This window comes from Galleria mellonella, unplaced genomic scaffold, assembly GCF_026898425.1.
Source record: "Galleria mellonella isolate WM207_F2 unplaced genomic scaffold, CSIRO_AGI_GalMel_v1 utg424, whole genome shotgun sequence".
NCBI classification, from domain to species: domain Eukaryota; kingdom Metazoa; phylum Arthropoda; class Insecta; order Lepidoptera; family Pyralidae; genus Galleria; species Galleria mellonella.
Window position 1 is genome coordinate 1,766,569 of NW_026442097.1, and position 27,125 is coordinate 1,793,693.

The 27,125-nt window shown below is 36.1% G+C and overlaps 2 protein-coding genes across 5 annotated transcripts; one reads left to right on the top strand and one right to left on the bottom strand.

Annotated features, from left to right (window-relative positions):
* The first annotated feature begins 1,085 nt into the window (after positions 1–1,085).
* LOC113515454 (transcription elongation factor B polypeptide 3-like) lies at positions 1,086–20,324 on the top strand. 4 transcript variants are annotated; one of them, XM_052898364.1, is made up of 10 exons: positions 1,086–2,148; positions 4,320–4,525; positions 7,218–7,342; positions 16,339–16,629; positions 16,882–16,927; positions 16,997–17,788; positions 17,877–18,156; positions 18,458–18,546; positions 18,778–18,977; positions 19,324–20,324. In XM_052898364.1, exons 4-10 carry the CDS (start codon positions 16,489–16,491, stop codon positions 19,633–19,635), a joined length of 1,860 nt encoding a protein of 619 aa, XP_052754324.1. In that variant the 5' UTR covers positions 1,086–2,148; positions 4,320–4,525; positions 7,218–7,342; positions 16,339–16,488; the 3' UTR covers positions 19,636–20,324. The 4 variants fall into 4 exon arrangements, with proteins under 4 accessions (XP_052754324.1, XP_052754321.1, XP_052754322.1 ...); XM_052898361.1 differs by having other exon boundaries at positions 1,087–2,148; positions 16,882–17,788; XM_052898362.1 differs by lacking the exon at positions 1,086–2,148 and adding an exon at positions 2,189–2,385 and having other exon boundaries at positions 16,882–17,788.
* LOC128201428 (uncharacterized) lies at positions 11,248–13,318 on the bottom strand. Its single transcript, XM_052898365.1, has 2 exons — positions 11,949–13,318; positions 11,248–11,839 (listed from the first exon to the last, which is right to left on the bottom strand). Exons 1-2 carry the CDS (start codon positions 12,007–12,009, stop codon positions 11,493–11,495), a joined length of 408 nt encoding a protein of 135 aa, XP_052754325.1. The 5' UTR covers positions 12,010–13,318; the 3' UTR covers positions 11,248–11,492.
* Positions 20,325–27,125: the final 6,801 nt, after the last annotated feature.

Consider the following 27,125-nt stretch of genomic DNA (forward strand, 5'->3'; position numbering starts at 1 on the left):
ATCATACAACGAGCAAGACTCTCGTGTGCATGATATTTCTGCAGCGTGTTTTACAGTTACACTCCGCGCGCTATAGCATGGTGCGGTGATAGGTGAGGTTTTGGCACTTTTTGTTATAAATGTAACAGAATAGTGTTGAGTGAGATTTATGGAGTCATAGAATTTTATTTAAAGAATTATCCCTTAACTCCTAACCGTTAAGAAGTTGTACTCCATCATCAGCTCATCTGAATATTATTTGAAAAAATACTACTAACGGTCTAAACGTGCCTAATATTTCAGGAATTATCTCTTAACTCCTAACCTTTAAAGAGTTGTACCTCCCATCATCAGTTAAGCAACATGAGATGATGACTACCAGACGTAAATATCTGAATAGCTTTAGAAAGTACATGAAAAATATTCTAGGTGCCTATAAAGTATAGAGAGTTGCCCTCGATTTCCCTGGGATCCCATCATCAGATCCTGACATAGTGACAATGGGACTATCTCAAGACAAAATCCCTACCGACAAAAAAAAAATTTTTCACAATTGATCTACCATTGACGGAGTAATCGCGTCGGTGTAAACACTTAAAAAAAACATACAATATTACAGTCGAATTAAGAACGTCCTTCTTTGGAAGTTATATTTTAAATACAAAACACTAAGTTTTGTATTTTTCTTTCAAATTAATAGCTTGAAAGAAAAGAACAAAATTGTTTTATATCACAAATAGGTTCATTATATGTTTAGTTTTTTTTTTTTTATGAATAAGGAGATTTTTATTACATCTGCCTTTAAAAATAATTAAACAGTTCAATGAACAATGTTGTTGTGATTTCTGAATTCTGAGTGTTTACTACGTTACGTTAGTTTATTTTATTCGAATTGATTGAAACCCGCGAGTTCGCGCTATCGATGATTTAAATCTAAAGCGAGCTGATTCAAGTTGCGATCTGAATCAGCCACCATTTCAATTCGGTTTATTCGAGTTCAAAACTATACGAGTTGGCCCATCGGTACTGTGTATGGTATATAAAACAAAATCATCAGCGTATTGCAAAATACAATTTATTTTAGTCGTGTTTTGGTATTATTCAGTACTGCCACCTTGTAGTTTTAGTAGATCACCATTTTTTAAAACGCTCACACTGATGGGACATCACTAGAGGTGGACACTGATTGGTTGATTTAGTTTTGTATAATAATGCCTGTCTTAACAATAAGTAAATCATCTGCGATATATAAATTAAACAATCTATTCTTAAAAGACTATAAAAACATAACATGTCGCTGCGTGAAGACAAAGAAAAATAATTTAATTAATGCTGTGAATCCGTACAGATAGTATAAAGCAACAAGTAAGTAATCAAAATAATTCAATATGGAGGAATGTTTAATGGGCTTCAAATCCCCAGAACCTCTTACAAGGCTTGAGGCTGAAGATTTTATAAAATGGAAGGAAAAATTAAAAATTTCTATTAAAGCACCAGGTAATAATAATGAGCCTGAAGACATACAGGTAGCCATATTGTCATATTGTATGGGAGAATTGTGTATCGAAATTCACAGTACGTTTGATCTCAATGAATGAAGAAGAAAACAATTATGAAACGGTAATAGAAAGGTTCGTGCAACGTTTTGATGACCTATGACCAATGAAAATGTGAATTCTCACATATTCAAGGCACGAAATCAAAAACAACATGATTCCTTTACCAGCTATTTGACAGAGCTACAGAAGTTAGCGCAACGCTGCAACTTCGATGAACTAAAGGAAAGAATGATCAAAGATAGAATTATTGCAGGAATAAATGATTCAAAATTAAGAAATAGGTTACTAATGGAAAACCAACTGGATCTCATGAAGGCAATAAAAATGTCTAAGATTGCGGAAAATACGAACAAACAGATTAAACAAATGGAAAATCAGGTAGAAGACAGTCAAGAAATTAATTTAGTCAAGAAGAATAAAAATGGTGAATCATCAGTCTAATTAAAAAATGGAAATATGAGAAAAAATTTGAGTAGAAATAACAGATTGCATAATGAACAAGTGAATAATAACAAGAAAACAACAAATTTTATATTATATCATAGCGGTGTGGATATATGACAGGAAGAATTGTCCAGCATATGGGAAAACATGCTTAAATTGTGGAAAAGTGAGTAATTTTAAAAAGAAATGCTATTTCAAGTGTAGAGCGAAAGTGGTGCTTGTATTACAAAATGAAAATAATAGTACTGAAAGTGATAAAAGTGTACAGTTATTAGTGGTAAACATTTATATTAAGGAAACAAGTTTTTTTTTTTTGATGGATGAAAATGGAGTGGTAACCCCACCTGCGCTAACGGGATACGCTGGATTAATTATGATAGTTTCCCGAAGGAACTGCTAAGAGGTACCTGGTTGGGTACTATACCCAAACAGGTTGACCTCCTCTCGATTTTGTCAATAATTTTGTACGTTGTTCGTAGACTAATAGATTAAATGTATATTTTATCTTTTATTCTGCTCTGTTCGCATATAATACAGTCTGCTCACTCCTTCTGTGGTAGATGGTTAGGATTTAGAGGCGGGGTACCATCCTATAAATCAATCATAAATCATTTGTAGCAGAAAACTAACTAGTTTCCTATATAATACCATATCATTCATATATCATATTACATGTACCACTACTGCCATACTACCAATTATAGAAAGAATTCCCTATTTGTTACATTACTGAGTACCTATAATCATATGTTCTCTGACATTGATCCCTTTATAGGGTGGAAAATAAAGTTTAAAAATGAGATAAAAGGGCATATGGTATTAATATGTAATTAATGTTTTCCCTTTGTTGTCAGAGATTTCTTTTGTATATAACTTTTCTTTAATATACAGTCAGAAGTCTTAATTTTTTTTTATTCATATTTATTTTTAAATTGTACTTTTTTTAATTTTTTTAATAGTTATACCTGTATTGTTCTCAAATAATGTGTTGTTCTCAAAAAATGGATGGTTTTGTTAACACCTGAGCATTATTATTGACAATGTTGCTTTAGTTTTCAATAGTATTGTTTAATTTTTTTTATTTGGTATTGTTAATTTTGTGTTCTTCACTGGTATTATACGAGGTCTGTCCGGAAAGTTCGTATAAAAGTGTTCTGGAATGCGATAAAGAGGAGTTGTGAGGCCAGGTAAGCGCAGGACCCCTTCCTTATGTCCCTTGCGAACTGGCTTGTCACGCCATCTGTGAAGTTACCTCTTAACGAAACCCCGTCGGCATGGAGCCCGCTTCCGTTGAAGAGCAGCGCGTCGTAATCAAGTTTCTCTCGAAACTCGGCAAGAATGGCCGTGAAATTTTTGCCGATCTCAGAACAGTTTATGGGGATGATGCTGTGAAGGAACCAACCGTCCACAAGTGGCTAAAAAGATTCAGAGAGGGCCGAGAAAGCGTTCAAGATGACCCACGTTCAGGACGTCCTTCCACTTCACATTCCGACGAAAACGTGGAAAGAATTCGAACTTGTGTTAATGGGGACCGTCGTTTAACGGTCAGACAGTCGTGTGGCACGATTTCGTCCAGAATTGGCGCGAGAGGGGCGTTGGATTCTTCACCACGACAATACACCTCTCTTGTTGTCCGTGAGTTTTTGAGTAAAAATTCCATTACGGTTATCGCCGGATTTGGCCCCGTTGACTTCTTCTTGTTCCCAAAAACCAAATTGGTACTTCGGGGGCGGCATTTGGGGGACATAAATGAGATAAAAAAAGCTACGACGGGGCAGCTGAGAAACCTACAACCAGAGGACTTTCAAGGAGCCTTCTCACAGTGGAAACGGCGTTGGCACAAGTGCATTATGTCACAGGGGGAGTACTTTGAAGGGGATAAAATTGATTTACCTGAATAATTGTAAAATAAAATTTTTAAAAAACTTTTATACGTACTTTCCGGACAAACCTCGTATTTGTGGTGCAAACTTTAGCGGCCGTTAAATTACTATTTAAGTTTGTAGTTATGTATTGTTCTAGCTGTCTGTTTGCCTTTAAATAAATAAAATAAAAATCATTACAGTTTGAACTGTTCCTGACACGATATAAATGCATATATATGCATGTAAAAATATACACAATGTATTCAGCGATGTCCATAGTTCATATCTAGGTATAAACGATGGTAACCACTTTCTAGCTTGTTTGCCATTCCAGCTAACTGAATATAATAATGCTCAATATGATAGGCGACGATCACTACTCTCCATCAGTCGGGCCGTCAGCTTGTTTGTAATTCTATGTTGCATAAAAAGAAAACTTAAAGAAATATAAATTTATATTTAATACTTATAGATGATCGCGGAGGCCGCCAACGGTCCAACGACGCTGGCTGCCGATAAAATCCTGACTGACCGTAATGTCCTCGTGATCCCGGAGCTGTACATCAACGCTGGCGGTGTCACCGTCACCGTCTCATTGCTCAAATGGCTCAAAAAACTCGATCACGTAGGGACGTCTCACATTCAAATACGAACGCGAGTCCAACTACCATTTGCTGGGTAAGAATGCAATTCCCAATACTTGATTTTTATCTATTATATATTTATGTAATGCCTGAGATGATGATGATGATGATGGTGTTGATGATGGTATATTTATCTTTACTATATAAATTATAGTTATATAGCTAATATTGCAGTTGTTATACATATGTTTATGTAGGTAAATTAATATGGTAATACTCCATATAAAACATTTACAAATTTTACCAGAGGGAGACTTTGTACAAAATTCGATTGCTTGGGTACCTCTGTCCCATTCGTGTTTCAACCGTGAAGCAGTTGTGTTTGCATGGCTGTGTATCGATTTGAAGGGTGGGATATGGCGTGAATTTACTGAGCACAGAGGAATAACACCTGAGTCCTCAGGAATGGCAATGCATGGGGGGTATTGTGGGCGAAACAGTATACTCTGTTATGTGCATGGTACTGCTCATGTCTATAGACGACGGTTACCACTTTCCATCAGGTGGGCCGTCAGCTTGTTTGCCATTCTAAATTGTATAAAAAAAAACAACGTTGCCTAGAAACATTATTGAAATATTTATATGAAAATCGTAAAGCTACAATTGCGAGTATTTTGTTAATGAATTACGTAGACGGAATTCGAATCTGTTACCATGCCGAGGACAGTACTCTTTAACGTTTTATGAAACACCCGTTTGGAAATTAAAACATAACGACATTTAATATCTTTGCGTTAACAAATCTGCGGGTCTAGCACGAAATGAAATTCCGAAATTTCGGACTCTATTTCGTGTTTTTGTTTATACCAAAATCGGACCAATAAATGGAGTTTAACATTTCGCTCGTCATACATCCTATCATAAAAGTGCAAAGGAACAATATTTTAACATTTTTAATAATTCCAAACGGCATGTATTATGTAATTTTAACATCAAATTTGTGTTTCGTTTGGCTCCGAAATTTCGGAAAACATTTCATGGTAGGCCCTCTGTAGGAATCTATGTATTTACCTAACAACACCTACCTGTTTATAATTTGCTATTTACAGTCATAATCCGTCCGTGTATCATTTGAAAATAAGTTTTCGATGCGAGATTGTCGACAAATGGCCGTTGTAAACGTAGCTATACACTCTGCTCCCGAGATTATCACGCGCTATAGAATTGGACTCAATATTAACAGACGTAATTTTATCGAGGTTAATAAAAGAACATCTAATGTACATTCGGCGTTCGTAATAATACGCTAAATAAAATGTATTATATAATTGAAAATTCCGATGAACTCACCGATGATTGCTAACACCGATAACAAATCAAATTGATCCGAGTGACAGTGCCATAAGTTCGCCGCTTCCCACTTTGAATTCTAATATATGCAATTAAATGTTCGCATGTCCAGTACGTTACGTTCATATATAGATACTGCGAAGCCAGCAGTGCACAGATACCCCTGACTACCCCATTACGGATTATTGTCATAAGTATATTTTTTATTTATTTCCTCGCTATTTAATTCCTAGACTAGGCAAAGGAAAAAATAATAATATTCATTAGATATATCCCGCGGCTTTGCCTGCGTGAATCAGGATTTATAAAAAGTAGGTCGTCGTCATCATGTGTTAATTCAAAATACGATCCGTGGACGTACCAAATCACATTGAAATCCTTTCAACTGTATAAGCGTGGTGGAGCAAAAAACATCATTTACCCGGCCGGGTGGCATCCTGGGACGCCGAAACTCAAGGAGAGGCTCCGTAGGATCTATAGATATATCGCGATTTGTCTACTAAAGCGCGGTGGGTGGCATTGTTAACATAAATAAATAGTTTTTACCAGAGGGAGACTTTGTACAAAAGTCGATTGCATGGGTACCTCTGTCCCATTCGTGTTTCAACCGTGCAGCAGTTGTGTTTGCATGGCTGTGCTTCGGTTTGAAGGGTGGGATATGGCGTGAATTTACAGGGTACATCATAATAACATCTGAGTCCTCAGGAATGGCAACGCATGGGGGGTGTCATGGGCGAAACAGTATACTCTGTTATGTCCATGGTACTGCTCATGTCTATAGGCGACGGTTACCACTTTCCATCAGGTGGGCCGTCAGCTTGTTTGCCATTCTAAGTTGTATAAAAAAAAAAAAAAGTTGCCACTTTCCCATTTTCCCACTTCCTTGCTCTTATTTGTTGTGCTAATGCTTAGCTACTTGACAGCGTAAGGATATCTCACTATCGTGCCTTAGTTTATTAGCACACAGTGATAGTGCAATTCTACAATGTTTATTTAAAAATATTAATTTAAATACATCCATAATAATTAAGTATTGATAAAGCCTATAATTTTTTTTTATTTATGTTAATTTATAAAAATCTTAATTATGCACTCACTTGTAATTTGGAAAAAAAATTACGGATAGATACGTCCGTAAACAATTAAAGGTAGGGGTAACAAGCTAGTGCGATAAAAACAAAAAAAAAATAAAACGTGTAAAAGCGAAAACGTGTAATAGCCGTGTACGTAAAATTACGATTTACATTTTGCTAGTTAACGATACCTGGTTTTTGTTTGCATTTATTGTAGTTCAGGTAAATACAGATTATTATATATACATACATATAAATAACAGTGGATTCTTTCCATTTTTAAAGAAAAATTAGTAAATAGTAAAACAAAAGATTAGATAATAATATATATGTATTTCAAGCGTATTTGCTGACTAATTTCAGTACACTGCACACTGCACACTGCACTGCGGCTGCGTCGTGCTGCGTCCAGCGGGCGTAGGACTGGTGCTGCCGGCAGACTCGTCTTCGGCTGTGATTTGAGTTGGTGACGGCTGCACTCTGTACTGGTTAGAGTGAACATTCCTAACTTATATTTTAATTAATTATTTATTTATTTGCGCCTACAAACTGCGTTATATGCAACGCATGTAGTATATAAAGTAGTTTGAGCAAAGCTGCTTGAACGGCTTTGAACAAATTTGCATTAATTAGTAACGTTATTGTAGGATTCTCCAGTTTGACCAGCTACTAACCACCCTAATAGACTGTATTGCAGAATTAGGATTATTTGGACCCAACTTCATTTGTTTGATCGAACAAGCTGACTCTACCGATTCCGTGTTTCATATGTTACTTTTGTTTTTTGCTGAAAATGCATCCAATTCAAAATAAAATTCGTTTTCGGTTATTTCGCGATCAGATATTTGTGCTTCTGCGTTTTGCGAAAGTTGCTCAATCTCACTCTGTACATTATCCAAGTTGGATGAGCATTCTTGAAATTGTGTTAACCGTACAGATAATTTTCTTATTTCAAAATTTGAAAAATCATCGATAATATAAACAACTCTTATTCTACTTCCGATACCGCCTCGTTTTTAGGACAATGATTTTAAACTTTCAATATAGTATCTGATTTTGTTTCCATTTTCTAAATTTATAATGGGAACAGGACTCCTTGATCGAGTTTAGGATTCGGTTTCAGCCATGTTTATATTTATTTACGTTTACGTCACTAAAAGAAGTGTTCTATAGGTGAATATATTTTTATTAGATCCTTTCAAAGTGCTCTCCACCAGGCTCAACCATATACAAAGTTTCATGCGTCTGAACCAGTTTTCAAAACACTTCCCAGTCCGCCGCAGACACCTCGTTTACAGCCTGCTCGAACGCTATGAGTGCATCATCCGGCGACGAAAATTGTATCCCTTTGAGCTGATTTTTTATTTTTGGGTATAAGAAGAAGTCACACGGTGCTAGGTCAGGGCTGTAAGGAGAGTGACCCAAGAGTTTGACCGGTGTGCTGTCTAGGAAATCTCTCGTTTTGATTGCGGTGTGCCCGCCCACACGCATTATCGTGGTGGAGCAGTAGCCCGCGGAGCCCTGTGTTCGATCGATCACCTGTGATGATGTCGTAAACACGCCGAGACGAGCCTGTTTCAATATTTGTCTATCATATCATGGCACCATTCCACCCTTGCCTGCGTCTGAACATCGGTGAGGTTGTGCGGCACCCAGCGTGAAACTCTCCTCCGCACCCGTAGACGCACGTGTAGAATCTCGTGAAGGCTTCCCGATCCGATCTGCAATATATGCTGAATCTCTTGATATATAACTCGTCTGTCTTGGATCAAATTTTTCAATAAATGTCAATGACGCATTCCCTCCGACGCGTATGCTGTTCCGTTTTGGATACATACAAATTTGCAAAATTCGATCAATCGACGATCTGCGTCTGCGGCGGACTGGAAAAAGTGTTTCGAAAACTGGTTCAGATGCATGAAACTTTGTATATGGTTGAGCCCGGTGGAGAGCACTTTGAAAGGATCTAATAAAAATATATTTACCTATAGAATTTTTTTTTTGTGTCGCAAAACTTGCTGAGTGTCCCACGTACGAGGGTCAAACTGAAACTGAACTGAGGTCCTTAGAAAATCAAAAACTGATTATGGTAGATTATGACGATAAACTTCGGAGCAAAGCTACGGGATTTTATTCACCTGCCTAGAAAATATATTAGGAATCCTTAGAATCAAGCAGAAGAGCATGCATTGACGGATATAGACAGGAGAAAGTAGGACTCACCGACCGGATTAACTTGCTGAGTAGTTGAACACCTTGGGTGGCTTTGACTCCTTTTCCACACACCAACACTGGTTAGGTTCACAATTAGCATGTAAAAGGCACGCGAATTTCCATAGATTTTCTAGTCTTTTTTCACTTAGAGTATGAGCGACACAAGCTCAGGTACTAGCGACCGCCATAATGATATTTTTCGTTTAACATTCAAACACAGAGGTCGCCGGTCTGCGCGAAAATTTGAATTGGAGTTGTTAATAAGCTAATAGGAATATATTAGTACGAATGGATAAAGGAATTAGGAAAGGATGTCGGAATAGATTAAATTAGCAAGTTTTTACCTTTATTTTATTTTTTGAAAATAGTGTCCATTCACGTCAATACATCGCTGCATCCGATAGAACCACTGAGAAAAGCACCTTGCCTACTCATCCTTAGGGATCTCTTCGACGGCCTTCTGAAACGTAGCCACAGCTTCCTCGGCGTCCCTAAAACGTTTTCTTTTATTTTTCGTAATAAATAAAAATAGCAAGGTACGAGGTCGGGGCTATAAGGCGGATGACCCAGTAGTTCTACGTCTGAGGTCGCCAAATAATCGATCGTTTGCCTGGCGGTGTGCGACGAAGCATTGTCGTGGTGAAGGAGGATCCTACTGCGAGGTGGTTTCTCACGCACTTTTTCCAAAACACGTGGCAAACAATTGTTACTGTACTACTCTGCAATAACTGTTTTTCGATCCTCTAAAACAATTGTCGCGTAATGACCTGTCCTTCCAAAGAACGAGGCCACCATCTTTTCTCTCACGCTTCGACCTCTCTTCACTTTAGTTGGCAACTCCTCGGAAGAAAACACCCACTGAGCTGACTGTCTTTTAGTTTCGGGATCATAACAGTAAATCCAGCTTTCGTCTCCCGTAACTATGTCGAACACAGAATTTGAGGCACCTCCGTTAAATCCTTAATGCATTTCTCGGCACCAATCAACACGACGGAGTTTTTGAGCCTCGGTCAAATTATGAGTTATATATAAATTATGAGTTATATAGATTTTGTGCACTTGACTCATACACCGGGCAAGCTTAGGGCCAATCCCTAAGCTTGCCCGGATCTGCTGATTGGTCACTCTTTTGTCAGTCTCTATCGCGCGCCGCACAACACTAAAATTGTCTCGCTACTAGAAACATCACTCGATTGTTGTTATTTATTATCCTCTGATATTTATCGCTAATTCTATATATAAAAACCTTAACGACAGAATACTACTTAATTATCTAAATATACATTAAAGTAAATCAATCGACTTATTAAATCACGTTCGATTTAACCGTTCGATTTATCGAATTTGTACGTATCCGAAACGGAACAGCATACGCGTCGGAGGGAATGCGTCATTGACATTTGTGCAAAAACACTGCTGCTCATTCACCAACCGGCATTCATTGCGTGTTGACGTGAACGCGAACGTGAACGCGAACGCGAACGTGAACGGTTTATATCGTTTGTATCGTTACAATATAACCATGGCGAAAGTTTTGGATTTAGTGAAACGTTACCAGCGTTCAATAGAGAAATATCCTAAAAACGAACAGAAGGTAAGTGCTTACTTATTGTCAGCCATTCGGTGTTATTTTCCTGTAGAAAATGTGTAATAAATATAAATCCGGCAATAATTTTACCACTATATAGTAGTGGAGTTTTGTGTTCGTGATGGGTTCAAACATTTCACATTTGTACATATATAATCGTTATTATTATTGTGCAAACAAATAAATCCGTTTACTTAATTTGCCAATCTTGACGACTGTTATAATATAATCTACGGCGCATTTAGCAAGCACAAGTCAATACGAGTATTTATTTATTTATTTAACACTTTATTGCACCAACATAACATGATTTGTTGAACAATTTTCAATACGTATAGTGTAGTACAAAAGGCGGTCTTATTGCTAAGCAATCTCTTCCAGACAATTCTCAATGTTCTCTACCCAAAGGTTGTCTGGAAGAGATTGCTTAGCGATAAGGCCGCTTTTTGTATCACTTCTCATTAATATTTACTGTATTTGTTATTTCCCTTTTGTACTTGGTGCAATAAAGTGTAAAATAAATAAATAAATATGTATACTCTATGTATAGGAAACAAACAGTAAATCTAAGTAGATATGAGGCCTTGCCCTAGCAGTTACAGATGGGCAAAGCACCGGGTTTAAACCCGGTGCTTTGGTAAAAACCCAATAAACACCCATAAACTCCCATAATCACCCAAAAAAATAGGTTTTTACGTATTTTTTGAAAATATGTAAGTAATACCAATAAATTATTTTTATAAATTGTATTGATCAATTCTACAATATTAAATAAAACGTTAACTAATAATATTTCAGGAAATTTTAAAAATCTATATATAATAAAATGAAAGTAATTAATTTTCAGTGTTTTCATGTTGCAGTTGATCAACATGTTGGCCTTTTGCTTCCCGTAGATACTTTAAAATTTCTTCATAACACCTCGTTCGCACACATGGCCGTATATATTTAAATTCTTGAGCCACTAACAGTCCGAAATACTCATTTCTTTTATCCTCTTCTCCATAAATTAAGCATTTAGAACAGTTTGTTTCTTCTTTCAGTAAATTTTCTTTTACTTTATCCTCGTTTTTTTTCTTTGTTGCGACGACGCTGGGTAAATCATCTGGACACTGGGTCTCACTATCGCCAAATATATTTGGAGATCGGCTTCGGCTACGGCTTGGCAGACATTTTTTTCTTTCTACAATTTTAAATTAAATTTATTAGAATAAATGCTTCGAACACACGCGATCTAAGTACCTTTTGTGTTTATTATACCTTACCTACCTAGGTATAAAAAGAGTACTTACGTAGATTTTCTTTTATTAACTGTTTTATACGAAGATCTTGATCTCTCAAATTAGCATCCATTTTACTTCCAGTGATTATCAACTAAATTAATAATCCACAAAGTATTAAATAACGTTTTTATGAAATATTTAGCACAAAAACAATACCCTTTAAATATCGATCGTCAGTAACTGTGGCTGACTTACCTATATTCTAGCAAGCAGGACTGCCAGATGTGAAGGGAAATCCCCAATAAATTGTTGCATGTGACTGATGATGTGAGCATGTTCGTTTCATAATAAAAATGTTGCCAGGTAACCAAAAAGTCGTATGTTTTTGTGCGAATTACGATCATAATCTTTACGATCGTACATTAAAAAATAGACAAATAATAGTATGAGTACGATTTAAATCGTATATCTGTCAACCCTGCTAGCAAGACAGCGACAAAATCACGTTGCATAACAATGTAGCCCAAGCTTATATCTTATGAAATATACGGAAGAGATACGGACTTAGAAAAAACAGAAATGTTGTTCTTTGTGGAAGTCATTGATGAAATTCTATGTATTTTAGCCCGCAAACTTTCTTCAAACAAAAACAGCGCCATCTAGTATCGAGTTCTGTAATTATCTCTTTGTTTATGGATTTGAAGTAAGACCGCCACGCATGCAATACATTATGACTGGGGATTCCCCTATTCGTCGACGCTGAATATGAGGCGACGACAATCACTGTCAAACGTGTTCACTATTACTCTGACTCTGGTAACGTGACTTCCTGGTAACGTGTTAGGTAGGAAAAGCAGTAAAAAAGTGCATATTAAGGGAGCAGATTTGAAATAATATTTATACTTAACAAGAAATAATTAAAGGTAAGTGGATTTTTGAATGATACAATTATATCATGATCACTTAACAATTTTAACTTAAAATTAGATGTATTATTACAAGCTTTTATTTAGCTTGCGTTATGTAAATAAAAGTATGTAGGTATGTTCGTATGTTGATGCAATTATCCTCAATCCTCAACCGACTGGGATAAAATTTTCCATACACGTTTATTTTGGATGATAGTGCATAGTTAGCTGAGAGTCGTCATTGGATAATAATGGTGGATAGCCTAAGATGTGTACTAGATATTTATTTTTAACATAATATGCGTAAGTACCTAATCGAATTAAAGAAGTTGCTGAGAAAAATACAGAACAATACGATAATAAACTAGCGTCTGCGTTTAATCCTCCGAGGAGATGTAATTTTACAAAGGTTTTTTGTATTTATTTTATTATTTTTTTAATAAATTTATTGTAAATAACAAGAAATAATCATTGTAAAAAAATAGGCACTCTATTGTTGAATTTTCGTCAGACCAACTAATCATCGTTCATTTTTTTAGGTTCAATGGGGAGACCTAAAGATTTACCTGATCGCATATGGGAGCACTACCGTACTTTACCAAACAAGTCTGTTTCTTGCAAGCTTTGTAATAAGGTCTACAAATTCAGTAATGCTGCCAAAATGCTTCAACATCTTATCACTTGTCCAAAATCTCCAGAAACATTAAAAGACTCTATGAAACTTATAAAAGATAGCTCGTCCAAAACCAAAATGTCTGGACTGTCAGAGATAGAGACAAATGATTCTTTTATAAGCCCCTCGTCGTCTGCTAACACTACAATAAATGCTGAGTTTCAAGACACCGATGATCATATAAAAACAGAATTAGCGAGAGCTATATTTGTAACAGGGACGCCATTATCGATGGTGCAACATCCTTTATGGATACAATTTTTCGAAAAATTGCAACCAAAATTTAAAATACCTTCACGTAAAGCTTTAGCGACAAAATACTTAGATAAAATATATAGAGAAATGCGTTTTGAGTTAAATGAGGAACTAAATGCTTGTAGTTACTTACACCTTCAGTGCGATGGCTGGTCTAATTTAAGAAATGAAGGAATAATAAACTTTCTTATATCAAAACCTCAACCTGCATACGTTAAAAGTTTGAATACAGAAAGTAATCCTCACACTAGTGAATACCTTAGCCAAGAAGTTGAAAAAGTAATGAAAGTGTATGGAGCAAATAAGTTTCTTGTACTTATTGGCGATAACGCTAGAAATATACAAAAGGCATTCGAATTAACAAAACTCAAATATCCACATGTTGTTCCTCTCGGTTGCTGTGCACATATCCTTAACTTGTTGTGCCAAGATATTGTAAAGATACAAGAAGTAACTGTGTTTATTATGCAAGCCATAAATATAATAAAAACTGTTAAAAGGAGTCAACGATTAAGTTCCTTGTTGATAAAATCAAGGCAGGGTGAAGATTCTACACAAACACTAAAATTGCCTTGTGCTACAAGATGGGGAAGTCATGTTACTTCGTTAAAAAGTTTGAAAGCAAATAAGATAGCTTTGCAAATATTAACAGTTAGAGAAGATGTGGTAATTTCAAGAGATATTAAAGATTTAATTCTAAGTGATGATTTCTGGACGAAGACAGGGGAATGTATAAGTATTTTGGAACCAGTCACTGAAAGCATATTTTACTTAGAGAGCGACCAGAATCGTTTGCATCGCACATACATTACATTTAGAGATGTACAAGCTAAGATACGTTTTGCATTAAATGAGATTTCGACATTGAGCGAAGAAAGCAAACAGCAGATTCTAACATCAGTATCTTCAAGATGCAATATGGCAATGAGGCCAATACATTTTGCAGCATATATTCTAGACCCCAGGACTCTAGGAGTCGAACTTACTCAAGAGGAAGAACTTAAGGGTATGGAGTTTATCTACAATTTAAGCCAACACTTAAGTTTGTCAAATGTAATGGCAGATTTGGCGTGTTATAAAGCTAAAGAAAACTTTTGGGCCAGAGGATTTGTATGGAGCTCATTAGATAGCATTGAGCCCCTAATATGGTGGAAAGGTATTTGTGGTTCCACTGAGTTAAGCAAAGTAGCGATTCGTATTCTATCAGCTCCCTGTACTTCGGCAGCCACTGAGCGTTCCTTTAGTATCCAAGGCTACATACATAATAACAAAAGAAATCGACTTACAACTGAAAGAACTGAAAAAAAATTTCATTCATTTGTTATAACTGGAATCTTAAACATAAAGCTGAATGCGAGGACATTCAGTTTAATGAAGAAAATACCTTAGAAGCTTTCATTGAGCAAGTAAATGAACATAACAGTTTAGACGAAATAGAGCCTATCGAACCTATACAATTCATCGCTTGTAATAACTCTGAATCTGACAGTGATTGACTGTAGTTTTACATTTTACTTTCATCTCTTTCTTAATAAACTCAAAATCAAATTAAAAGTTTTTTATTCTGTAGGCTGCATAATAATATTGTCTATGTCCAGTATAGTGGACGTCTTGCGGCTGAGATGACGATGATGAAGTACAAAATCATAAACACCCAAAAATTTGGGTGTTTATGGGGTTTAAACCCAATAAACCCAAAACACCCGGTTTTTACCCACCAGACTTTAAACCCACCCAGGTGGATTGCCCATCTCTACTAGCAGTAGTTCTATAGTACCTATTTGGTAGATATGTAGTAACATGACGTGAATGGCAGCTGACAATTTGGCTTTTTCATGTAAATAACTTTTTTTGCAATCATACACGATCTAATTTGCAATGTTTTGTTGAACCCTTAAGTTACGTTTATTAATTTTCCGTGTGATTTTCTTTTAATGACTTTACACCTGTAACATACTATAATGTACAGAGAATAATCTACACTAATAAAGGGATATTTTTGTCTTTTTTTGTATATTTGTTTATTTGTAATGGATAAACGGGATCGGTGATGAGTTAACTCGTCTTTTCATATCCAAATTTTGCTCACCGGTGACGAGTGAAGTCATCATTGCACTAGCGTTTAGGTACATCCTCCTACCACAATGGACAAAACCATTTGGATTACAAAGCGTTCATGACCAAAAAATTACCTGACAAACAAGTGTTTCGAGATCATATTTAGTGATAGCTTCAGATTCAGGATGCTATCTGGCCATGTTCCACTCGGCAAGTTGTATCATCTTATAGAAATTAAACAATCACCAAATTGTATATAAACTAGTCTGGTCATAAATACTGTTACATAGAAACTTTTCTTTTTTCAACTTTTTAATTATTTTGAATTTAGAACACATTTAATATTTTAAAAACTTCTTGATTTCCTGCCATCTCACATATTTTTTTTTGTGTTCATTATCAAATTACAACATGGAACTAGGTGTTAAATTAAATAGGATTGGGGTGTTAAAGAAGCAATAAAAAAAACTTATTGCGAGAAACGAAGATTCCAGCTAGGACTCTGACCTGACGCTCAAGACTAGACTTATAAATTTTGTAAATTCCTCTACTACTATTGTTGCAGATTTTAAAATGTATTGATAAGTTATTCAACCTTGATGTCACTGTCCAACATCTGCAAGACACAGGGGTCGGACGTACAGTGAATGCACTGTGGGAACATCCAGGTGATGTAGGCGAGGCCTCCCAAACTCTGATCTATAAATGGAAGTGCATGGTCGCAGCTGAGGAGTGTAAAAGTGGAGAATATCAACGTGAAAAACATAATTACAGTTATAAAAACGATGGCCAAAAGTATAATAAAAAAGTTAATGGCAACTGTAGTGGAACCAAAAGAAAATATCAAAGCAGTGAGGTTGGTATTTTTTAAAATTACATCATAATACGTAATCCTAATTGTCCAGCATTGGTCTTCTTTTTAACTTACTTCATAAAAGAAATTTGGGAAATTATTTTTCTATCTAAAAGGATATACTTTCAGATAGTTTCGATAGAAATTTCGTCAAAATCAGTTTAGTATTCCAATTTAACTAATTAATTAGTAGATGGTTAGGGTACCATTATAACAATTTCTATTAGCAGTAAAAATGCCCAACTATGATTTTAGGATGAAGAACATGATATAAAGAAGAAGAGAAGCTCTGCCTCTAATGGAGATTATAATAACGGAAAATGTGATGTAAAAATAAAATCAGAGCCAAAAAGCGACAGTGATCTTAACAGAGAGCATTCAAACAGCGATGAAACTGATTTTAAAATATCTCAATTGTCTGAAGAAGAGGTAAAATTGAAGTCATCCTCTAAACGTTCACACAACAAATGCACAGATGATAAAAAAGAGTGTACATCTAAAAAGTCACGTAATTCTGACAAAGATTCGAAACGTAGTAATGAAAATAAAAATAAACATGACGCTCAGAAGTCATCTTCGCAGGAAAAATCTCACACTGCACATAAGCACAGCAATACATGTGAAAGTAGCTCTGCAACAACAGCGAAACATAAATTGGACCACAGTTTGCTTGAGAAGAAACAAACAGATGAAAAGAAATCATCAAGAAGACACTGTAGCAGTTCTGAAAAGCATAGATCTTCTTCACAAAGTGCTGATAGTGGATTTGATAAACACAGAAGTTCAAGTCGGTCTCACAGATCTGATAAAGAGAAGCACAAAAGTTTATCAGAGAGAGAAAATAGCATTAAACACAAGATAAAAGAGAGTAACAGTAGTAGTTCTAAAGAAAAACATAGTTCCTCTAGTAAGGAGAAGTCAAGAGATAGAAGCAGTTCCTCAAAAGAAAACTCGGATAGTAAGAGTGGAAAACTCTGGAATGAAAGTAGATGTAAACATGGTGACAATAGAAGTAAACATGAGAAAGATAAGTGTAGCAGCACCTCGTCCTCTCACAGGAGCAGCGTGTCGAGCAGTAGTCAATCAGAAGAAGATGTATCAAAGAAAACAAATCATGTAAACAATAGTGAGGATAGAAAAGACGGCATCGACTGCGGCTCAGGTTAGTGCATCGTAAATATACAATTTAGTCGGACAATGTTTTTTTTTTTTATATACGTTTCGTAATATTTGTTTCTCTTGGTTTCTAGGTGCTAGTTTTGCTGAAGCCCTAGGAATGTTAAGTTCAGCAAAACCTAAAAAGAAATCCCCAACTGTTAAAGGAACTCAATCGCCCAATTCAATAACTAATGATGTAAGCCCGGCCGCCCTTCTGGCACCGAACGCCAAGCTAGCACCACTGTCTGCTTTCGAAATTTCTGCTTTGTCAAAAATATCACCGAACTACAAGCCGAGGCCGCCGCCAAAACCACTGTCATATTTCACTGGTGAAGAGGCCATGAGCGCCATAATATCGTCTAAAAACCAAAGGTAAAAAGCATTTCTTATTGTTTTTATTGGATTTCATATATTTTTAATATGCATACGAATGTAAAACTAAATATATCTGTGGTCACACATTTTTTAAAAAATTTAGGCAAAAAAGGTACGATTTCTAATGCTGTCTGCTTTGGAATTTTGTACTCACGAATATGATTGTCATGTTTCAATAGTATTTGTAAAGAGTTTTAGTTATACATACAACCAAACTCACTTTCACATTTACAATATTTGTAAACGATAAGTTTTTACTGCACCGAGTTATGTTTATTAACATAGTTTAAAATTTCAGAACTAAAGTATATTCCGGTAATAAAGTAATGGGAAAAGTTCCAACGCTGTACGTGATGTGTGTACATCTTCTACAGGAGTACATTGATGGTAATGTTTTTTTTTTTTTTATTCCCCTTACATAGTTATAAGTTACAATGTGTTTTGAGAATGCAAGACAATTAGCATCTAGGAGATTAGCCAGATATTCAGAATTATTTTAATTTAAAAAACAGCTTCTAAATTGTCGACTAGCGATGCGCGAATTTACTTAAACGACATATCATTTATTTTGTAATGTATTAAAATACAAGACTAATAGAAATAATTATTTGTCACCAGGCCTCAAGTACACGGGCGGCGTGCCATATGAACTCTTGAAGCCCGTCGTAGACAAGGCAACCCCTCAGCAACTCTTTGTACTGGAACACTTCAATCCATATCTTATGGAGGACACTGCCCAGTTGTGGCAGAAATACTGCGAGAAGCACTTCAGGAAACAACAACGGCACGAGATGGAGACGTGGAGGGAAATGTACATTGTAAGACATTTTTATTATATATTACAAAATAAATGCAAGTGTTAATAGTTGTCGCTATGTCTGTACATATATGTCACAGCTATCTCTATATATATATATATATATATATATATATATATATATATATATATATATATATATATATATATATATATATATATATATATATATATATATATATATATATATATATAATACTTTTTAAAAAACAAATGTTAAGTGCTCATGACAATATAAATCAGTCGATTTCAAATACCTTTTGTACACCATTTCTAGCAACTTCTATTTATTACTAAAGTAACTTTGTCAAAGTGAATTAAATATATTATTTTTTTTATTATTTCAGCGATGCCAAAAAGAGCAAGAGCATAAATTAAAAAATTTGACAGTCAATATTAAAAAAGCGCAAGAAGCGAAGAAAGCGCCCGTTAAACAAACAAAGATGGTTTACTTGGATACTGTTGTGAAAGCACCTTGGAACATCGCACGGGCGGCTGCTGCCAGTCCAGCAGCACGGGCGGCAGCCGTGGCCACACCGCTCACAATTCGCGCCGGAAACGGCCGAGCCGCCCCCTCGCCTTCCCCTGCGTTCAAACCCAAGAAAGCGCCTCTCATGCAAAAAGTTCTGAAATGCATGCGAGGCCGCACGCGATCATAGACTACTTTCACCACTTGTGTTGTGTAACAGTGGTAGATGTATTGTGATTTTATACACACTGTCAATTTTATATCGAACCGGTCGAATGTTTGTTCCTTGTAAACCAAATGTGACAGTGTACGTGAATATATACATGTGTAAAATAGAACAAATTGGATTGTATCAAAATGTATTTAACTTAAGCTTTAGATATGTAAGTAGTGTAATTCGGCATCACGAACTACATTGTTGCTTGTTTGTAAATAAATTGTAATATAATTATTAGTTTATAATTGTATATCGTTGGATCTCGAGTCTGTGATCCTTTTCCTATAGTTAGTCATTACATTAGATTTATTGCAATGTTGTAATGAACCAAACGTGCACAGGGACCCTGTGATATGTTCGAAACATAAATATTTTGTGATGTAGATGTATATATATATATATATTGTGTCGTGTACAATATATTGTTATACATTGCTTTGTTACAAGTATAATTACATAATGAATACAATCAATATAAATGGTGTTCGTGTTCATTACACATCGCATCTGTTTCACATCAAATTAATAGGATCCCTATTGGTTTGAGCTGAACATTTTTACTTTTAGTATTAGGCCATTTGCTTGTGCTGTGTTAAATGAAGAAATAGAGTATGGATCTTTTGATTAATAAAATAATACACATAAATTGATCGTCGCTTTAATCTGTTTTTTTATTTAAACCCAATATTTCACACCCGTAAGATGCAATTCATAGCAAATTTACAGTTATAAATATATCAGTATAATTGTTATAATTACAGTACAGTACAGTGGGGGGAAAGGGATTGTTAGTAATGGAGAGTGAGAATCCCATTGCTAGTAATATACCCAACCAGGTCGACTTCCTTGCGGTTCCCCCTGGAAACTATCATGATTAATTCCTGATGAATTCATCATGATGGGCTAACTGGCCTGTTTTCATTCTCATCTATCACCCTTCACTGGTGCTCCGTCAGCGTATCCCGTTAGTGCAGGCTGAGTTACCATACCATTTTCACCCATCAAAACAGTACAGTACAGTACAGTTGTTATAATTCATAAAAAATCACTTACTTGTAACTATCTTGATATATATTGCATATAGAAAAGTTTATACACATTTTTTTTTATTCTTTCACATTGGCTCCGAGCACAGTATACACTCCTTGCATATTCTGTTAAAGTCCATCTTACATTAGTTTTTTTTTTTTATGGGTGAAAATGGTATGGTAACCCCGCCTGCGCTAACGGGATACGCTGGCGGAGCACCAGTGAAGGGTGATTGATGAGAATGAAAACAGGCCAGTTAGTCTATCATGATGAATTCATCAGGAATTAACCATGATAGTTTCCAGGGGGAACCGCGGGGAGATCGACCTGGTTGGGTATATTGCTAGCAATGAGATTCTTAGTCTCCATTACTAACAATCTATTCGCTTTGAAAATAGCGATAGAATTTAGCTTTAAATCTATTATATTTGGCTCAGATCTGTTTCCATGTATCCACGAGAAAACGACACAGGTAGTGATAAAAGATCGATAGAATAGTTCGTAAAAGGGAACGTGCGCTTGAATTCGCCAGAAACCGAGGCTTGACTAGCACGGTGATCTGCTTTCTCGTTCCCTGTTTATATTGCATTGACTAGGGATCCTAATAAAAATAATGTGACAGTCTTTTTGAACACTTTCATATAACAACAGTTTTATGTTGTAAATTAAAGGGTGGATATTTTTGTTTTCTGTAAAAATTAGCGTCCGTTTTAACTTCATCCGATGAACATATTCAACTGCTTTATATAAACCTAAACGTTCACCAGTAAATACTGTCCGACTTAACCCACTGAAACTGCGCAGAGATGTTGCATCTCTGTGCATCTTCTACCGAATTTATCATGGGGAGTGTTCTGAGGAATTGTTCGGATTGATACCTGCTGCTGATTTTCACCACCGTACAACCCGCCATAAACTAAAGTTTCATCCCAATCATCTGGACGAGTGGCGGTCTTCCACCGTGCATTTTTCAAGGCACTTTCTTCCACGCACAACTTATTTATAATCTGTTTATTATTATTATTATTATTATTATTATTATTAGCACAGAATTTATCATTGCCTCCTACACTAGGCTGAGCCTGTCCTGTAGGAAGCAGTACTCGTGTTATCATATACATGCATATAGATATTAAACATAGGCTTTTTAGCAGTACTCACAATTGTGTAACTAATCTGTATAATACAATTATTTTATTTATTTATTTTTTTCTTTCTCTCACCACCAATACACATGTATAAATAAGTATTATGAATGAGTGTGTGTAAAAAAAATGCGTGTGTGTGTGGTGTGTGTCTCTCTGTGTGTGTGTGTGTGTGTGTGTGTGTGTGTGTGTGTGTGTGTGTGTGTGTGTGTGTGTGTGTGTGTGTTTGTATGTATGTGACCAGTATTTTCATTTATATGATTAACAAGAGCATGTTTTCAGTATCGTCATAATTCATAGATTTCAGATGTTCGCTTACTTTTGATTTTGTTTCTTTTAGGGTGCAGTTCTTTAGATTGTAAATTTTGCAAAATTTATTATATATGAATGGGATCATGCAAGAAGAGAAGCGTCTGGCAAAACTAGTTTTAGTAGTAGGTGTAGGGAGAGTGTAAAAACGCTTGTTTGAAGCCTTAGGGTTATTCAGTGACTTTTGGATTATGCTGTGACCAATAGTTATAATTTTGAAAATATACAGTTTACGAACGCTTAAGACCTTTGCGTCATTAAATAAAGAAGCTGTTGAATATCTAAAAGGCTTTTTGAACATGACCTTTAATATAGAACGCTGAGCTCTTTCTAGTTTCAGCAATATGATCTTAGCAGCAGATCCCCAAACTCGGATGCAATAAGTAAGTACTGACTGACACAGCGCGACATAAACATTTCGGAGTAAGGATGGATCCATCACGTCTCTGAGGATTCTCATGGTGGGAATAAGTTTTCTTACTCTGGCAGACATATAGTCAATGTGTTGCTTGAAAGTAAGTTTCTCATCTAATACCATCCCTAGATACTTTACAGTTGGAGAGTTCTTAATAGTGTCACAGGAGCACATGTTAGAATGGTATATCGGATTTGTAACACTAGGAGTAATAGCCATACACATGTGTATCTTGATATCTGGAACGGAGAACGGCCTTGAAGCTTTAGTTTTATAAAAGCATACATATTTCGTTTTTAAAGTATTTATTGTCAGTAAATTTTTGTTTAACCATGTAGCAACTAAAGCCAAACCTCTCTCAACGTTCAAATAACATTCGTTCCAATTATTACCATGGAATATAATAGCTGTGTCGTCAGCATAACAAGTAAATTTTGCGTTGATTAATGGGGTTAATAGTAAGTCATTAATATAACAAAGAAAGAGCGTAGGACCCAAGATACTACCCTGTGGTACACCAAAGCAAATATTCTCAAAATGACTAGTGTGATCATGTACTTTAATACACTGCTTTCTATTTGTTAGGTATGAATTAAACCACAAAAGTGGTTTGCCTCTAATTCCCAAACCTTCCAATTTTCGCAAGAGTATAGGAATTGACACGGTGTCAAATGCCTTTGTCAAGTCAAGGAACACTCCGACACACGCCTGACCTTCATCGAGGTGGGAACAAATATTATTAGTGAGAGAGCTCACAGCATCTTCAGTGGATTTACCACGGCGAAAGCCAAACTGTGCGTCTGAGAAAGCTCTGTTTGTTTCAAGGTATTTGACTAATCTTTTGTTTACGATTTTTTCTAAAAGTTTGGAGAAAGTAACCAACAGAGATATTGGACGGTAATTATTTACTGAATTTTTATCTTCGCCCTTGTGTATAGGAGTAACAGTGGCGATTTTCCATTGATCAGGAAATTCACCGGAAGCAATACTCAAATTGAAGATCGCAGAAAGAGGCTCGTTTATATATTGTCGAACTGTTTTTATCAGAGTATTTGCAAGTCCATCAATACCAGGTGCACTTTTTTCATTAAGTAATTGTATGAAAGAAGAAACTTCGAATGGGTCAGTTGGTTGGAAGTAAAAAGAATGAGGAGATGGATATGAAAGTTTCACTCCAGATGCCAGAGAGTCTTGTGTTTCATTTAATAGTGACATAGTTGTATGAGCAAGGTTTTGACCGACAGTTGCGAAAAAGGAATTACAATAATTGAGGGATTCTACTGGATCACTTTTTATTGTAAGTAGATTTTTTGCAGTACTCTTTTTAGTATTTTTATGAATTATTTTATTAATACTATTCCAAAGAGGTTTAGGTTTATTTATATTTTGCTGAATTAATCCACTTTCGTACTCCCTTTTCAAACGTCGCAGTAGGGAATTATAAAAATTTCTATATTTAATATATGTAGACTTCTTTATCGGATTGTCAGGATGTTTACGTGAATCAGAGTGAAGTTTATCTCTGCGTTTGGCACACCTGAGCAACCCTGGGGTCATCCAAGACTCTTTAGTGTATTTAGAGTGACTAACTTTATATGTGTGAGTGTGTTTTTTTACAATCTTCATGAATATATCCGTGAACAATTCAGTGGCCTCATTTACAGAAGTACTATTAAGAATCTCCGTCCAATCCACACAAGCTAACTCTGTCTTTACAGCTTCAAAATTAGTTTTTTCTCTTTGTCTTTTATTAGAAGATGGTTTTTGTAAAGAGTTATCCATTCCCAACATGATAGGATTATGGTCGGTAATATCAGCAGAACATATGATGGATTCATAGCTACCATAGTTACGAATGAAAAAATGATCCAGACAGGTTTTGTTATGAGTAGGTTTGTTGACAGCACTTGAAAGTCCCAGTTCGGCCATCAAGCACAAATACTCTGAAGATAGTTCATAAGTCTTAGATGTATCAGCTATATCAATGTTTATGTCTCCAGTGATAACCAAACAAGGACCCACAACGAGAGTCTTGAGGTTAGACTCCAAAGAGCTCAGAAATCTATTTGAATTGCTAAAACTTTCAGACGGAGAGCGATAGATGCCAAGTATTGATAAATGTTTGGATATAGCTACCAACAGGGAATTTGCTCCTTCAATATCGATTTCGACTACTTTTGGGGAAAATATGTTGCTAATGTAAATAACTACGCCACCTGCTCTGTTTATATATTTCGATGTTTTGAAGGCTGTGTATCCAATGATGTCCTTGATAATCGAATTTTCATTTAACCAACACTCGGTAAGAATTATAGCATCAAATTTAGTATCCAGCCGAGTAAGGAGTATTAAAAAATTGTCAAAATTTCGCTGTAGACTCCTTATATTAAATGTAAGAATTTTGGTATTATACTTTGCGAGTATGGTTTTGCTTTCGTCCGGGGATTTTAAAGTATGGCTTTCTTTTTCTATGGCTTCGTCAATTTCTTGTATGATGTCGTAGGATGCCATATCTATATAAGACACATAGTATAATAAAAGAAGCTGGAAACCTGAGGCCATACTTATGACTGAAATATAATACTTTTGTATTTTTATGTATATAAGAAATTATATCCTGTGGTAGTGCAGTAGAAGTAACGGTACAGTAAGTATATTGTTGTTGTGTGTAAGATTTTTGAATGAGTATTTGAGTGTGAGCTATAACATTACATTTACAATAGCGAATATTGGTGAGTAGACAATTAATAATGAAGCTATGGTTACAAATATTATAAAAAATCAGCAAAAGCAAATACATGCAACACAATTCTAGCAATAGTATTACTCTGATAATATTAAATAGTTTCCAACGTAAAAACATAAAGCATACTGAACAAAAGCACAAAGATACATATGCGCGACAAGCATTCCGCGCAAGCACAGCAGACTTAATAGAGTTTGGCTGTAAACTCATCGGCAGTAGCGATAGCGGTTTCTTTTGCCCGCAGGTTGACTGGGCACTTAACGCAGGTCATCGTAAGAAGCAATATAGACAGCAGGTTTACCTGTACGTTTGCGAACATATATTGAACCATTCCTTGTCCAACAGTATTTGAAATCAGCCTCCTTTGCACGTATTCTGGCATCGCGAAATAACTGTCGATTGGCTCTAGTAAGGCGCTCATTTATAAATATTTTCCGCTCAGGACTATTCAAAACGATGTCCTTACTATTCAAATCACGACGTGATTTGGCTGGCCCTCAGAAAGTCCTCTCGTATCGCCTTGCGAGTAAAACGGACTACAAGTGGACGTGGAATTTTATTTTCTTTCCCATCTCCGTTAGTACGGCGAAATCCGGTTCGAGCAACGCTATCTATGTCACCCTCTGTCATGTGTATTCCAATTTTTGAGGCAGTGACTAGAGTCAGATGATAAGGATTTTCATTGTTGACTTCTTCTAGTCCGATAATTTCGACCTCATTACCAAGAGACGATTGCGCTTGAATGTCTAATTGCCGTTGCAACTGCTCAACCGTTTGTTTTAGTTGGTCACATTCCCTTTGACTATCCTCTAGTGACTGTAGACGGGCTTCTGTGTTAGTAAGCTTGTCGACAATATCATCCAAGCGAAGGTGGCAACGAGCCACGGCGGCAACCACTTCCGACAATTCATTTTTAAACTCTGTCATCGTTTCCCGAAGGAGACGCATTTCGTTAACTATTGAATATGTATCATCGTCGTTTGATTGGTCACCGTTTCTACGCGTTGCCTTGCGGATGGTGACGTTACTTGGAGATGCAGTGGAGCGTACCGGGGTCGAGGAGTTATCTCCGCCTCTTTTTGTAATAGCCTTGCAGTCAGGGCAGATCCATGACTTTACTGATTCCAGCGGCAGATTTGTGGCATTAGTACATAGTAAATGAAATTTTTTGTGACAGCGCTCCACTCTGCATATGATGAAATCGTCATCTCGAATTACCTCTGGGCAAGCGGCGCACGTAACGTTGCCTCCGGTCCTCGGCATATTGCAACCTGTACTATGATTGTAGCGACAGGAAAGCGATGAAAGTCGATAATTGTCGCTTGTTACGTGATTTCGTTGTACAGAGCCCAGCGACTTGTCCGCAAGGATGAGTCACGCGTAACTCGCCGGGTCGTGCTTGATGTTTACTTAATTGCACAATGGGTAGTTTGAAATTTAACTGATACTCAATCACTTGTCACGTTAATATCTTGTAAATTATTAGAAATTATATAATTTGTGTTCAAAATAATTAAAGAACGTGTTGTAATTAATGTTTTGATATACGTTTCAACCAAAATATCAAACTTTAGATCACAAAAGCTATTTTATAACCAGGAATACAAACAAACGCGTACGTACTATAGGCCGTTCTATGACTCCTATTCTTTGGACAACTATTCTTTGGAATCAACGTCCAGCAGCAGTATTTCCGAACCGATACGACAACATAACCTTCAAGAAAAGAGTAAGTATATTCTTTTTTAAAAGGCCGGCAGCACACCTGCAATGCCGCTGGTGTTGTGGGTGATCATGGGCGGCGGTAGTCACTTACCAT

Excerpts from the sequence above, each read along its gene's own strand:
- LOC128201428 (XM_052898365.1), bottom strand. The coding sequence starts at position 12,009 with ATGGATGCTAATTTGAGAGATCAAGATCTTCGTATAAAACAGTTAATA. Across the intron at positions 11,840-11,948 it reads GTTAATAAAAGAAAATCTAC|AAAGAAAAAAATGTCTGCCA; the intron begins GTAAGTACTCTT and ends TTAAAATTGTAG.
- LOC113515454 (XM_052898361.1), top strand. The coding sequence starts at position 16,489 with ATGGTCGCAGCTGAGGAGTGTAAAAGTGGAGAATATCAACGTGAAAAA. Across the intron at positions 17,789-17,876 it reads CGGCATCGACTGCGGCTCAG|GTGCTAGTTTTGCTGAAGCC; the intron begins GTTAGTGCATCG and ends CTTGGTTTCTAG. Across the intron at positions 18,547-18,777 it reads TCTACAGGAGTACATTGATG|GCCTCAAGTACACGGGCGGC; the intron begins GTAATGTTTTTT and ends ATTTGTCACCAG.